Source organism: Protopterus annectens, chromosome 4.part0, assembly GCF_019279795.1.
Source record: "Protopterus annectens isolate FY-2018-M chromosome 4.part0, PAN1.0, whole genome shotgun sequence".
Taxonomy (NCBI): Eukaryota; Metazoa; Chordata; order Ceratodontiformes; family Protopteridae; genus Protopterus; species Protopterus annectens.
This window is the reverse complement of record NC_056733.1, coordinates 1,062,487,361-1,062,503,380: the sequence shown is the minus strand read 5'-3', so window position 1 is coordinate 1,062,503,380 and position 16,020 is coordinate 1,062,487,361. Positions and strand designations below refer to the sequence as shown.

Sequence of the window (16,020 nt, the reverse complement as noted above, 5' to 3'; positions counted from 1 at the left end):
AGAATGTAGCTGAATGCCAGATTCAGATAGACCCAGAAGTGATGGATGAAGATCTTAATACCAGAAGAAGTGTGCATGTTAAGTCAGAATCAAAAGCTGACAGTCAAATCACAAAAGAAATACAAGTGAATCACACTGAATCTATAATAAATGATGGAGACACAAAAATAAGGCAAGAAGAGGAAAGGCAGGATACACACTACTCTAAAAGAGAGAGAAAACCACCTGCATACTTGAAGGACTATGTGTGTAAAGTTGAAAATGACGATTATGTGACAGTTAATGTTGACTATTGTTACCGATTAATAAGCAACACACTTAGGGTTACCACCTGTCCCACTTTATGAGGGACAGTCCCTCTTTGGGCAGTTGTGTCCTGCAAAAAAATTGAAAAAATGGCAAATGTCCTGAGATTTTAGGACAAAAATATTTCTGATATTTTCTTTAATAGTTGCATAAAACAGTTATTTTATATCTGAAACACCTAAATGTTATAAGAAACAGAATAATCAACTCAAATGCTACAATAATAAGCTTTCATTTTGGCAAAAAAGTGAAGTTCTGTCCTTTGTACTGGCCATGGGTATGTTTTGCCCTACAAAATCTGATGTTTCGACAAAAAATGTCCCACTTTGGGCATTTGAAAAGGTGGCAACCCTAAACACACTGCAGAGCTTTAAGGAAGCCATGACTTTAACTCTGAAAAGTGAGTTGAAGCTATGAAGGAGGAACTTAAGTCTTTAAAGGAAAACAACACATTTACACTCACCACACTGCCAGAAGATACAAATGCAGTGGGGGGTAGATGGGTTTTCACTGTAAAAGACAATGCAGATAATACTGAAACTTACAAAGCTAGATATGTGGCTAAAGGCTACAGTCAAGTCTCTGGTATAGACTATAATGAAACATTTACACCAACTGCAAGCATGACATCTGTACACAGTCTAATGCAGATGGCAACTCAGTACGATTTAGAATTGCACCGGATGGATGTACAAATGGCCTATTTACATGTTCCTATTGACTGTGAGGTATATATGGAGCAACCTGAAGGTTTTGAAAAGAAATCAAATGATGAAACATTGGTTTGTAAACTGAATAAGTCATTGTACGGATTGAAACAATCAGGGCGTGACTGGAATAAAATGTTGCATGATTATCTTTGTGAAAATAGTTTTATTCAAAACCCTGCAGACCACTGTGTATACACTAGACAAGCTGAAAATGAGAAAACAGTCATAATTATATGGGTTGACGATCTCATTATAGCAGCTAGTGACAATAAATCACTAAATTATGTAAAAGAAATGCTCAAAACTAAATTTAAAATGAAAGATCTGGGAAAGCTAAGACATTTTCTAGGCATTGACTTTACCCAGAACAGTGGTGAAGTAAAGATGAACCAAAACAGCTACATCACAAAAATTCTTGAGAAATTTTGTATGTCTAATTGTAAATAAGAAGTACCCCTTCTGAACAAAAACCAAACTTTGAATGTGACGTTGAATCTACAGATCCAAGAAAATATCATGAGCTTGTGGGTAGTTTGATATGTTATGACAAGCACGAGACCTGATCTTAGCTGGATTGTAAGTAAACTTTCAAAATATTTGTCACAACCAAGTGAATCTCATTTTACACTAGCCAAACATGTGTTAAGATACTTAAAAGGTATGTTGGACAGAGAGCTGTGTTACAAGAAAAGTGAAGGGAAACTTCAGCTTGTGGCATACAGTGATGCAGATTGGGCAACAAATCAAAACGATAGACGTAGTACAATAGGTTATTGCTTTAGCCTCAATAGAGACGGGCCTATTATTTCATGGAAATCAAAGAAACAACAAACGGTGGCTTTATCTACATGTGAGGCAGAGTGCATGGCATTGGCAGCAACAACACAGGAGATTTTATACCTTGTGCAGCTGTTGAGTGAAATGGATGGAGAGTGCAAGTGTGTGTCAGTAATAATATTTGACGACAATCAAGGAGCAATCGCTTTGTTGAAGAATCCAGTAAGCCGACAGAGATGTAAACATGTTGATATTATGTATCATTTTGTTAGGTCAGCACTTAATTATGACAAAATAAGCATTGACTATTGCCCGACAATGGGCATGGTTGCAGATATCTTTACTAAACCTGCTACGAAATCGAAAATTGAAAAGTTCATGTATTACATATTTGGAATGTGAAGGAAAAGTTATCAAAAAATATGTTCTTAAAATGTATTTGTATACAGCGTAAGAGCAAGTGGGGGTGTTGGCTGATAATAATAAAAGAATTACCGTATGTGTGCTCTTACACTGTCATTGATGTGGAGAGGTCAAGAGAGGTCACATGACCGTGTGCTTTATAATAAAGGAGGAAGCGAGGGTTGTTCGCCTCTTCCATTTTTAACCAGATTGATTGCCTTCACGTGTGTTTATTTACCTCTGTAAACGTATGTCTAACCTGACTTTCTTACCCTTAAGATGATACCGCCAACACAGTGGCAAGTTTGCTGACCTGCTAGACTACAGAAATACGAGCTTTATCTAGGGTTTACGGAAGGATGTAAGTTTTTGTGAGAGTTTTCAAGAAGAGTAATAAACAATCTAGTAAGAGAATTCAGTAATTCAGTAAAAGCACAGTATACTTGTGGACTTTAGCAGCTGAAGTAACTAGATGTAACTAATGATCATTTCCAATATGATAAGCTATTTAGTAATCACACTACGTTTGTTAGTAATCATTGTAAGTACAGCATAATAAATACATGAACATTAGTAGATGATTATGAAGAGACAGCTGTCATCATTAAATATCCTGGTTAACAAACTCATAAATAAATTAATAAATAAATAAACGGAAGTAGCAAATGTGATGCCAGTGTACATGTACAAATATGCATTTTGGAAATATAGGTCCTCCTAAATTCACTATGTACCATGCAAGCTTGCAGTAAACTAATGCTTCAAACCATGCTTCATCTTCTGACACCACCTTATATTATTAGTTGAAAGGCATGGACACAAAAATAACTGCTAGGTAACTCAGGAAGAAAGATGAGGGGAAGGTAAACATTGGTGCTATCACTGAGATGCAGACAGATGAAGAAAGGAACTGCAATATAATTTAGTAGAAGGTAAGCAGGACTAAACAAGGAGGTAGAAGAAGAACAATGACAAATAGGTAAAGGTGGACTTCCTGTGCATCAAAGTGAAGGAAACAGGAGAGCACATGCGTATGGACACTATATACTTGTCAGTGAATGCTTCAAAAAACACAGACAATAGACCAATGGACAGATGTAGAGCTTGAGAAAGATGTCCAAATGGTAGTTCTGAAGTAGATTAATCTCCAGGAGGTGGAAATGAACATACTGACACCAGGGATGTTGGTGGAGAAAAGGTTGGTCTATGCAATCGATGATGCAAGCTTCATGAAGATGGTAAATTAATTGACCAGAAAGGGCAAACTGCTGGATCTGATTCTGAAGGTCCATAGGTAGTTAAAAGGCATGCATTCCAGGAGACCATTAATGAGCCTAGGACAAATTCCCCATTACCCCAAAGCACCATCTGGGTAAGTGACTTGGTCCAGATCACTCAGTAAGCAAATGAAGGCTGAGGAAATGAAACCCTGTCCCACATTGAGCAGCTCATTAACAGGTCCCAGCCTTAATCTACTTTACCAACTTCCAGGCATGTAAACGATAAATGTCACAAGAGTAGAAGTAGAGACATAACGGGCTAGCACAGGCACAGGCTATGCAGCGGCCTAGTTTAATATGGAAAGCATATACAAAAGCATTAAAACAAACGGTTATATATATGACATAAATGGAGACATATCCATGTAGTAGGCGCATCTAAAACAAAACTCAATCTTATACTCTTCAACTCGTACATTTCATATGGTCTTTTTTCTGCACTTTATTGGAAACCGATATAAAGTGAACATGCCACCCACAAAGCTTTATAACCATGGAAATTCTACCAGGACTTCTACGGTATTCTAAAGAAATGGGTTTATGGTAATTCAACAAAAGTCACTTTTGCCAAAGTCTGTGTTATTGAACAAAATATTCAAAATGGGGACTTATCAAGAAAAGTGACCATCTGTTAAGTTAACCAAACAAAACTCTGTTTTTTTTCAGTGGGGCAAGCCCCCTTGTGTCCCCCACACAGATGCTGGCCTAAATATACCATCTCCAATACCAGTACAATATATATACAAAATACAGCACAATACCTGAGAAAAGGGAAAATGTCACCAGCTCTAGTATTCCACGATCTTGCAACAAATATCCAATTTCCATTCATTCATTTCAAATTACATTTTGATCAATAACTTTGTTTCAAACAAAATGAATTTAAAAAGTGCTATTTGACAAACTGCATTTCCACCAAATAAACATATGTTTTAATATATTTTTTGTGGGAACAGGCAGCATGATTCAGTACATTTTCTGGTGTGGGGTCTTGTGCCTCCTCACACACTGTCTGAAACTTAACATAAGTCCAAGGTCACCTTGCTACAGAGACAAACAGAATAATTTGTTTTAGAAAGAAAAGCGTTGTCTTTATCTCTGATATGGTTCAACTTCAGAATTAATATATTTAACCTTGGAGGTGTGAGGGGTAAAAGCTCCCCCATATGTGGAGAAAAGGGGACACACAGCTTCTTTGCAAAATTGCTTCAACACTTTGTTCTCAAAACACTTCATACATCATTGTTGACATAACATATTTACATCATTACAAAATCATTTAGCTATATGTATTAATTTAATAAATGACCGCATTAACACTTGGCAGGTTGTGATCAATACAGAGATCCTTGTGCATCATGGTCATTTAATTAGTATCTACTTGGGACATGAGGGCTTGAATTATAGCAGAGCTGGGCGGTAGACTGAAGCAGAGTGGTGGCAGGGAAATGGGAGTGAGAACAATTAAACAGAAGTATTGTGGGTATAGAAAGATGACAAGGGCAGCAGAAGAAAAGAGAGCGGGAGCAGGAAGTCAGTATAAGTATTGTGGCGGAAGTAAAGTTAGCTGTTAGGAATAAGAGGAGGAACTGCAGGAAACAGGAGGAGATGTAAAAGAGGACAAGCAGAACTATGGTAACATAAAGGGAGGCAAGGAAGGTCACAACAAGGAAAGAGAAGATATAACAGAAGGCATTAATGGGTAGTATAACATACTGAAGTACGTCTCTCAGAAGGGGAAGGCCTCACAAGAATTACATTAGTAAAGGACAGGAAGGGAGATAGAGAGAGAGAAAAGAGGTGAACAGTCTAGTGGGACTAAACGGTTCAGCAAAAGGTAGATGAATAAATAAATAAAAGAAGAAATCACATGCTCAGGTCGGCTTTCTCTCAGTGAAGTGAAGGAGTTAAGCTGAAATCTTAGCCCTGGATCCAGCCTAGCCTCTAATAGGTCTCTAGAGGAAGCAATTTTTCTAGCAGACTGGAAGTGGCTAGCTTAACCCACTTTCTGGATCAAGAATGGACCAAGGTAGCTAAAGATGGTTTACCTATGAGTCTTCACTGTTTTCCATAGGTTCATGGGTAAGTACTAGGTTAGCTGCCCTTGTTCAATATTGTAAACGTAGCTAATTTTCCTTTTAGTGCTTGAATTAACCTATCTCATTTGGTGTTAGTTTGGCCTTACGCATGCCATGGTCAATAATTAGATATTATCCCTAGTGAAAATAACTAGGATCTTACCACAAATAATTTTAGGGGACTTGTGCATGTGATAAAACATTTAGGATCTGCCACTGTCCATTAGTAGTACAGGAGGCAGTCTTGGGGTAACTTTTCTGTTTCCCATCCATAAATCTAGGTTGTACTTGAATAAGGGGTGAGCTTTGTTTTATGTGGATGGGGAGTCTGTTCTAGAGCAGTAGCATCCTCTTCAAGATGAACCTGTCCCTCCAAACTGTTCTGTTGATATTGCAGAAGAGGTTTAGAATCCTAGACCAAATATTTCTGATGCCATTTGACTTGCTGACGTGCAGTAAGTCCATCAGTATTGGGTCAGAAGATGACTTGTATGCCAGGCACAGGCCACCTCTTAGCAGTCTATAGGATACAGAATATAATGACAGGGCTTTGAATTGGTCCATGTAGGAGATACTGCTTAGACTTTGCATCCTTTAAGTAAGGTATCTCTATGGGTGCTCCAGTTGTTGCATGTGCCTGGACAGATACATGCCAAAGGGTATATCATACTCAATGATTGGCTAATGAGGGCTAGACACAATCCATTTTGTTTGTAAGTTGTGCAATATAGAAGGACCTTCTTAAAATAATGGAGACATGGTCAAAAGTTAGGCTGCTCTCTGCATAAGTTTCCAAAAATGGAACAACTGGGTCAACTCTTAATATCAATATGCTAGTTCCCCAGGGTAGATTACTTCCCAAAGGATATGATAATGTACTTTTTTGATATTTAGTTTTAGTCCATGATTTGGACACCAGTAATTTATTTGGGACAAACCTTTCTACAGGATGGCTAAATCATTTGGGGATTCAATAGCAGCTCCTAGCTTGCAGCCAACTGAAAATCGTCATCAACAACAGCCCTTTGGTACTGGCTTTTACTTAAGAGAAGTAGATGCCAAACAGGAGAGGTCCCAGTACAGAACCTTGGAGGACTCCATTGGTGACTGGTCTCTTTCTGGAGGTAACTTCCCCTATTGTCCCTGTGAGACAGCTAGCAATCATATTAGGTAACATACAGGTTTATTCCCAGTTTATTTAGCTTTTTGACTATGCCTGAGTGGAGGGTTGTGTCAAAAACATTGGTCAGGTTGAGATATGTGGTGTGTATCACTTTTTCTTCATCCATTGCCTAGGAGAACATTTCAAAAAAGTCCACCAGGATTCCAAAAATACATTTTGAAAATGGTCAGCCAAAAACACACAATTTTTTTTTTTGTAGGGAGGCAAGGCCCCTGCACACCCACCTTCTAAATTATATATACAAACTCCACGATCACATTACAATAGAGAAAAGGGAACAACTCCCCCAAAAAGCTCTCCAGAAGCCCTCACAGTATAACACATTGTCATGAAACTCACCATGATGTTTTCATGTTGAAATGAAACTCCTTGATGACAAACCCTTTTGTCAACTCCTAGAATAGCCGCTACAGAGCAGTTCATTTATGTACATCTCAGGTGCAGTAAAAATCATGGAGAAAATTCTCAGAGACAGATTGTACCTTTTGCTGCAGAAGAATGCTCTCTAATATTTTTAACTCAATGTACAATTAATTATTGCTTGTACGATATGTAAGCATAGAAGCACTTTAATAATTTGAACATAATGTGGATTAGCATGGGTTTACTGATACAGCGTGCCAAACTTGCACTTTTCTGATTGATAACATTAGAAGAAGATAGAGGAAACTGGGACAGTGAATTCTTCATAGACTTCAGCTAAGTCTGAGAGGGCCCCTGGGCCCCATATACAAAATTAACTGAGAAACTGAAAGGGAGCAACAAAGGTAAGAAAATGATCTGAGAAGTGGCTACACAAAAGGGAGAAGAAGGAATATAGTCAGGGCAAGGGGAATAAAGGAGACGGGGTTGAGTACTTCTATACCATAAAGGTCAGTTGCAGGTCCTGTGTTGTCATCACTAAAACAATGGAAATATGAATTGCACTCTTATGTGAAGCTACTGTGGGTGACAATGAATGTGTGATTGCTGGTGTTCCAGTGTTCAGTGTGAGTGAATGGTATATGAGTCTGCATCTGCTTTAAATGGTGATGCGTTGTATTGTGCAGGTACATTGTGGTGACAAATGCAAATGTGTAGACATTTTGTGAATGTGGAGTGAATGATATGGGTTCATAGGTGTGCACTAGGCTAATGGCCCTGGCATCTTTACAAGTCTATCCCATAGAAGTGCGCTGGTATTGTGCTTCCCAACGTTAGTTCCCAGTGCGTCTATCAAGTAGAGCCACTGAAGTGATCCCTGGGATGAACTTTCTATTTCCCACTCACTCATCAAGATTTCTCTTGAAGAGGGCTAGTGAGGTGCTCTGCTTGACATGTATGGGAAGTCTATTCCAGAGCATGGGCAGTCTCTGGATTATGAACCTGTCCCTCCAGCATGTTCTGTTGATTGTGATAATGAGGTTGAGGTCTCTGGAACATGTGTATGAAGGGAATGGATTTCTTTAGATGTAGCATTTCTAACAGAGCTGGGTCAGACATGGCTTTGTAAGTCAAGCAGAGATCGTCTCTTAGTAGGTAATATGAGACGGAGAATAGCTGGAGTTTTGTGAGTTTGTCCATGAAGGGCATGTGTTTAAGGCCTAGGATCCTCTTTGTGAGGTACTTTTGTGGCCTGTCCAGCTGTTGCAGGTGTCTAGTGAGGTAAATGCCAAATGGGGCATTATACTCTATGAATGGTTTAATGAGGGACAAGTATAGTGGTGGAGTGCTATAATCTGTGTCTAGAAAGGTTACTGATTGAAACTATACAAAGATAAAACAAGTATTTCTTCTGTGGTGGTATTATATGTGATATTAAATTCCAAGTATAAAACATTTAGTTATTTTAGTATAGATGTTAGAAATAAATAAATAAAACTGAGATAAGCTGTACATAGGTAGATAGTTAAAGCTAAAAGCGGGGAGAGGCATTGTATAGATGAAGAGTCAAGGATGGGGGTAAGAATATTGAGGTACATACTAACATAGAATGTAGTTATAAAAGTGGTGGGAAATATTTGAAGGAAATAGATAAAGTAGGAAGATCAGAAATAAATGGAAATATAAGGTGGAGATCAAGGTAGGAAGGAAACTGAGAAGGAGTGGTAGGAAGGTTTGTTGTGTAGAAGGAGATAGAGTTTATAAAGGGATAAGTTGTATGAGTTGATAGAAAAAATGGAATTACCCAGGTGACAAGCACATGCACAACCATGTGTGGTTAAGGACTTGCCTTAGTAAGTTTGCTTACTCCTGCAAAGTCAGCAAATATAAATAAATTAAATCCAAATAAAACACTTACCCTATTTGGGAGCTTAAAACATGAACTAAGCCAAAGAAGGCACTGCAAACAACAGAAACCACAAGATCACCCAAGATTTTAGAACTTTCATCCTTTAAAATAACAAAAAACTCTAAAACATTAATTACATACAAAAAATATCATCAGATGTTAAAGAAGAGCCAGTGACTATTTGCCACCTACTCAGTCAACTTCTACCTGACTCCATTTTTTTAAAATGCATTTATACAATTTATAACACCATTCAACCCAGGAACAAAGTTTTCTACTAGTCTTAGCTGCCAACATAATTCCTTGATCTCAACATCTTGTTTAAATCACCCTTTAGGCTGGTTTGTTTTACCCACTCAAGTAAAAAAAAAATCTTTTGAAGTTATCACATTGAGACAGATACATCCTACAGACAATCCTAACCCAATCCATATGCCTGCCTGCCAGCTCTTCAAGTGAAGAACAAAAAAAAAGAAAACCTGCTCCTTCTACTGACATACCAACCAGGTGGCCAGATGCATGACATAAATCCCCCTCCCTCCTACCCCAGCCATTCAGCTCCCATTTCTGTACCCTGCCTCAACCTTCCTTCCTCACACTTTAGTACTAGAAAAAAAAACAAATAAATAAATACTAATAATAATAATAGTTTCTTCTTTTAAACTGTAGCAAACAGTTGCTATAGTTTATACCCTGCCTCAGGTTTTACTTTTTTTTTTTCTTTTAAGTTGTAGAAAACTGCTTGCTACAAATGTAGCAAACAATTGCTGTTTGTACTCTGCCTGCATAGAGTGCTAAGGCTTTCAGATTCTAATTAAAAAATCCTTTTAAATTGTAGCAAACCACTTGCTACAAATGCAGAAAACAGTTGCTACAGTTTATACCCTGCTTGCACAGAGTGTTACATCACTCAGTTTTGAACACAAATGCAAACCAGCTTTTAAAAGCTGGTATTGCACTAAATAGTGATTGATATGAAGGACACTTGGCACCTGTTGCTCTGACCTTGCCACACTTCTGAGGTCAGCCATCATCAATGCATCTTACTTCCATCTGAAAACATTACTTGGATTAAACACTGTAGTCCACCATCAAACCATGTGGCAGTGGTTCTTATCCCACGTTGACTATTGCAATGTTATTTGCCTTGAGCTTTCAGTCAGTGATCTGGCTTACCTGCAGTGAACACAGAAATCCGCAGCTAGGCTGTTGACTGGCAGTTCTTTGATATGCCATATTACACTGGATGTGCATATAAAACTCACATTCTACACCCTGCATCATCTGATTCCTGATTATCTGAAAGAGCTGCTGAGAACTTATGTTCTATGTAGGTAGTACAAGTTGTAAGGCGGGGGACTGCTAGTGGTTCTTTGAGCAAAATTATTGACTTCTGGAAAGATTTTTTTTTATTTTAGCATATCTTTCCCTGGTCCACTAAAATCATCTGCTTTTCCTATTCAGACGTGTCAGTTAGAGACCCCTTTAGAAAGTCACCAATATACTACATTTTTAGGAGCATGTGTTGCAGTTCTGACAGAGGCATTAATTTTAAATTTAAAATGTATAGGTATTTTTAATATTATTATTATTACTGCATTCAGCCATATAACCTGTTAAATGTATAACACACATCATATTTGTTTTTATATGTACTATATTTAGGATTAAGTCTTTAAAACAAAAAAAAAATTAAATACAATTTTAATTTTGCAATGACCATTAGAAATGTTTTGAGAACTGTTTTCTACAATAAAGCATCTGAATTTTTTTTGTTTGAATTATTCTTCTGCATTGCCAGGGATGATTACTGCTGTTGGGCTATCTAATCTGCAGTTTGTGGACATGAACTCATCACGTAATCTCTTCGTTTTGGGGTTTTCGATGTTTTTGGGGCTTACTCTGCCCAACTACCTGGATGCCAATCCTAATGCAATTAAAACAGGTGGGATTTATAAATAAAATGTAACTTTTTTAAGCTGAAATTTAAAGCCTTTGTGAGTATTGTAAATGTAATATGAGACATAAATCAACAAAAAAACATCAAACAAACATGTAGTATATTATTATTATTATATTATTACTGATTAGCTCGGTTTTCTATGGATACTTGCATCCAGCTTCATAAGCAATGTATATGTCTTAAAGGAAAACTCCACCATAGAACTAAAAATAATCTATTTTTTCACGTTATCTCTATTTTCTGAGCTATTTTAGCACATTAAAATCACTCTGACTGCTTATTATAGAGCTTTAATATGTTTTCTGCAAAATGGCTGCCTGTAACAGGACTGCTTCTATTATTTCTTGAGTGGCCCTCATTTGTGTGTGTCTCACTGTTTCACAGTATATTAAGGAATTAACTGCAACCAAAGCAGTAGCTAAACTGCAGGCCTTTGTTCAAAGTATCTTTTTGTAGTCCAAGATGAATTGACAGTCCCTCCACCTAGACTTTAGTAAATGTGCTGATATTTTATAAGAATTGCAAGAAAAATATTTTATGGCTTTTCTCTAAATGTCATAGACATCTTTGATACTACATTCAAGTCATCTTAAAATGTAAAGTAGTATAAGCAACACACATTTAAAGTTTAAAGCTTAGCATTTCAATATTGTGATGCTGATTATATACATTTGTCAAAAGAGGTGACAAATGCCTTTGAACCATTCACCGATCTAACTGCTCTCTTTTGCTATGAAAGGCATGGCAACATTGGAAGCAGCTGTAGATCAGTGTACGTTTTCTTCCTGTCTGCAGTAAAGACAATGGAAAACAGTTTCACACCTCTCTGTCTTGTTTACTGCAGCCTGAACTCCTGACATCAACAGGACTATTTAGACGTATAAGATTGTTAACAGTACCTGACTACAAATTTCTGTGTGTCTGTGGTATGTCATGCAGGTATAGATACATTCCTCTGCAAATTATGTGAGAAGTTAAGCATAAAAAACTGGGTGGTCTTTCCCTTCCATTGATGTCAAGGCAAGGAAATTAAAGTTTTATAAAGTACAAGCAGGTTTCAGGTACTTACACAGTACTGGAATCACATCATAGGGAGATAAGCAACCTAAGAGTTGAGTTAAACTCTAGGAAAAGGTGGAATTTTCCTTTAATAAAAATGCTTATATTCAGACAAATAAATTTGAGCAGGTTCCAGTAATGAAGTACTTTATAATACCATTAGAAACTGTAGCAGCTTTTAAATAAATTCCACTAATTCATGCTCTCCTAGATGTCCAACAATTTGATATCCTCTGTCTAACTGAAACATGGTAAAACCCTCAACATATGATAACGAAATCATCCCCCCAGGTTACAATATTCTAAGGCAGGATCGCCTTAAAAAAAAAGGTGGAGGGGTTGCTATTCTCTATAAAACCAGCCTACAGATAAGTAAAGTTAACCATAACCCACCATTTGACAATAATGCTGAAATAATAATCTCTAAGCTTCAGCTCAACCCACATAAAACAATTAACATTATCTGTACCTATCTTCCCCCAGGTAAAAACCTCAACACATTAGAAGACCTATTAAACTGGTTCTCTCTAAATCTTCCTCAAGAAACAATAATACTAGGCGACTTCAATATTGACTGGAATTCATGCAAACAAACTAATCCTTCTACCCTCATCAACCTGCATGGCTTCTCCCAAACCATTAACTCCCCAACAAGAAAAAACAAACCTAATAATAAAGAAAATATTCTTGACTGGATACTAACAAACAGTCCCCAGCAAAAATATACAACAGGAACCCTCCCAGATGACCTTAGTGACCACCTACTTACATACATTATTAGGCATAAAGCAAGTATGACCATCCCTACCCAAGTCAGAGCATCCCGCAGCAAAAAATTCTTTGACCCTGATCAGTTTCTAAATGACCTCAGGCAAGTTAATTGGTCACCCCTTAAATCCCTGCCCATAGAGGAAGCTGTTCATTTCTTTAATAACACTTTTCTAACAATCCTGGAAAATCATGCACCTATGCGGTTAATCTGAATTAAATCTAAAACAGCCCAATGGCTCTCACATAACACAAGGAAACTTATCCTTAGTAAAAATAAAGCCTGGGCCAAGTGGAGAACCACAAAAAATACAGCTGATCATCTTACCTTTAGACAGCAAAGAAATATGACAAAAAAAGCTATCCTGCATGACAAAAAAAACTACTTCACCCAGCTACAACAATCTTTGCTTCAACAGCCAAAAAAATTCTGGAATACCATTAATATGCTAGTAACTCCAGGTAAAGTTGCCACACCAAATCCACTAGGCTCTAACGCAGACTGCCCTTTACAAACAGCTAATGAATTTAATAATTTCTATTCCTCGGGAAAATGTTTTTGGGGCTTACTCTGCCCAACTACCTGGATGCCAATCCTAATGCAATTAAAACAGGTGGGATTTATAAATAAAATGTAACTCTTTTAAGCTGAAATTTAAAGCCTTTGTGAGTATTGTAAATGTAATATGAGGCATAAATCAACAAAAAAACATCAAACGTAGTATGTTATATATTATTACTGATTAGCTCGGTTTTCTACGGATACTTACATCCAGCTTCATAAGCAATGTATATGTCTTAAAGGAAAACTCCACCATAGAACTAAAATAATCTATTTTTTCACTTTATCTCTATTTTCTGAGCTATTTTAGCACATTAAAATCACTCTGACTGCTTATTATAGAGCTTTAATATGTTTTCTGCAAAATGGCTGCCTGTAACAGGACTGCTTCTATTATTTCTTGAGTGGCCCTCATTTGTGTGTGTCTCACTGTTTCACCGTATATTAAGGAATTAACTGCAACCAAAGCAGTAGCTAAACTGCAGGCCTTTGTTCAAAGTATCTATTTGTAGTCCAAGATGAATTGACAGTCCCTCCACCTAGACTTTAGTAAATGTGCTGATATTTTATAAGAATTGCAAGAAAAATATTTTATGGCTTTTCTCTAAATGTCACAGACATCTTTGATACTACATTCAAGTCATCTTAAAATGTAAAGTAGTATAAGCAACACACATTTAAAGTTTAAAGCTTAGCATTTCAATATTCTGATGCTGATTATATACATTTGTCAAAAGAGGTGACAAATGCCTTTGAACCATTCACTGATCTAACTGTTCTGTTTTACTATGAAAGGCATCACAACATTGGAAGCAGCTGTAGATCAGTGTATGTTTTCTTCCTGTCTGCAGTAAAGACAATGGAAAACAGTTTCACACCTCTCTGTCTTGTTTACTGTAGCCTGAACTCCTGACATCAACAGGACTATTTAGACGTATAAGATTGTTAGCAGTACCTGACTACAAATTTCTGTGTGTCTGTGGTATGTCATGCAGGTATAGATACATTCCTCTGCAAATTATGTGAGAAGTTAAGCATAAAAAACTGGGTGGTCTTTCCCTTCCATTGATGCCAAGGCAAGGAAATTAAAGTTTTATAAAGTACAAGCAGGTTTCAGGTACTTACACAGTACTGGAATCACATCATAGGGAGATAAGCAACCTAAGAGTTGAGTTAAACTCTAGGAAAAGGTGGAATTTTCCTTTAATAAAAATGCTTATATTCAGACAAATAAATTTGAGCAGGTTCCAGTAATGAAGTACTTTATAATACCATTAGAAACTGTAGCAGCTTTTAAATAAGATGCTGTTATTAATGCTACTGAAGTTTGATGCACAATGTAAACCTCCAATGCAAGCAAACAATGAGCATTATTTATTATTTTATTTTATTTTACATTTGTTGACCGGGCTAGTCTAGCTGGATATATGTCCATTTTCAGTAGAGGCCCGGGGAGATAAGCTCCAAATTAACAATTATAATGATACTAACTAAAATCCCATTAAAGAAATACATGTAAAGTAATTAGGTAAAATTAGATAAAATTAAGACATTGTTACTAGTGACAAAGTTATAAGATATAAACATGCAGTAGTTAGGAAATAAACAAAATATAGTAGCACGTGACATACATGGAGAATAATACAAAAAGTACAGAGAGTAGGGAAATAGTAAAGTAAGAAGAAAAAAGTAAGTACACACTTTGTTTTTTTTTTTTTTTTTTTTTCATAGATAGTAAGAAGGAGTTACAGATCAGTGGGTGCCACTTTGATATAGAATTTGGGTATTACGGATGTGAAGTATAGTCAGGGGTCATGAAATAAAGTTAGTCAGGATTAGTACAGGGGCACAGCCATTGTGTTTTGAGGTATAGCTTGAGTTTCTTTTTAAAGAGAGATTTTGAGGGAATAGATGAAAGTTCAGAGGGAAGCAGGTTCCAATCTTTTCCAACAGTGTTAGAAAAAAGAGAGTCTCCAGCCTTGTTGTTTGACTTGACAGTATCTATAAGAAGTTTGTGTGCAGATCTTAGGGACTTTAGGTTATGGTAGGGGTGAATAAGAGTAGATAGTATAGGTGTTTTGTCAGGTTGATAAAGAATTTGATGGGCTATGCCTAATTGATTAATTTTAGTTGCTGCAGAAATTCAAGCCAGCCTAGTTGTTTTAAATTAGTACAGTGGTGGGTTCTGTAAGGGTTTCCTGTGGCAAATCTGGCTATGTTGTGGTAGGAGTTGTTTAATTTCAACAAATTCTTTTTTGATAAGTTGGTAAATATGGGAGAGGCATAGAGAAGGGGTGAGATAAGGTGGGAGTGGGCTATAGTTGTTCTAGATTCTGGAGTGAGGAAAGGTTTGATTCTGTAAAGAGAGCCTATTTTTTTGTTAATGGTTTTCAATGTGTTGTCTATATGGGCATCAAAGTTAAGGTTGTTATCAATGGTTATGCCTAGTAGTTTGGTAGTAGAATCTTGTGATATAGGTGTGCCATTTTTTGATGTTATAGTAAAGTCAATGTGGGGAGATTTGCTGGAAGGTGTGAAGAGGAGGAGTTTAGTTTTTTTTTGGGTTAAGTAGTAGACAGCGTTGGGAAAACCATTCTTCTACAGATTTAAATATGTGTTGTGTGAGGGAGTGAAGGTCTGATACAGACGTGGCTGAGCAG

General features: G+C 36.9%; 1 protein-coding gene across 1 annotated transcript in view; it reads left to right on the top strand.

Moving 5' to 3' along the window:
- SLC23A1 (solute carrier family 23 member 1) overlaps nucleotides 1-16,020 on the top strand; it is a 505,682-nt gene that overhangs the window by 408,050 nt on the left and 81,612 nt on the right. The window contains exon 11 of the mRNA XM_044069843.1: nucleotides 10,810-10,953. Coding sequence (XP_043925778.1) covers nucleotides 10,810-10,953 — 144 coding nt within the window. The remainder of the gene's footprint in view (nucleotides 1-10,809; nucleotides 10,954-16,020) is intronic.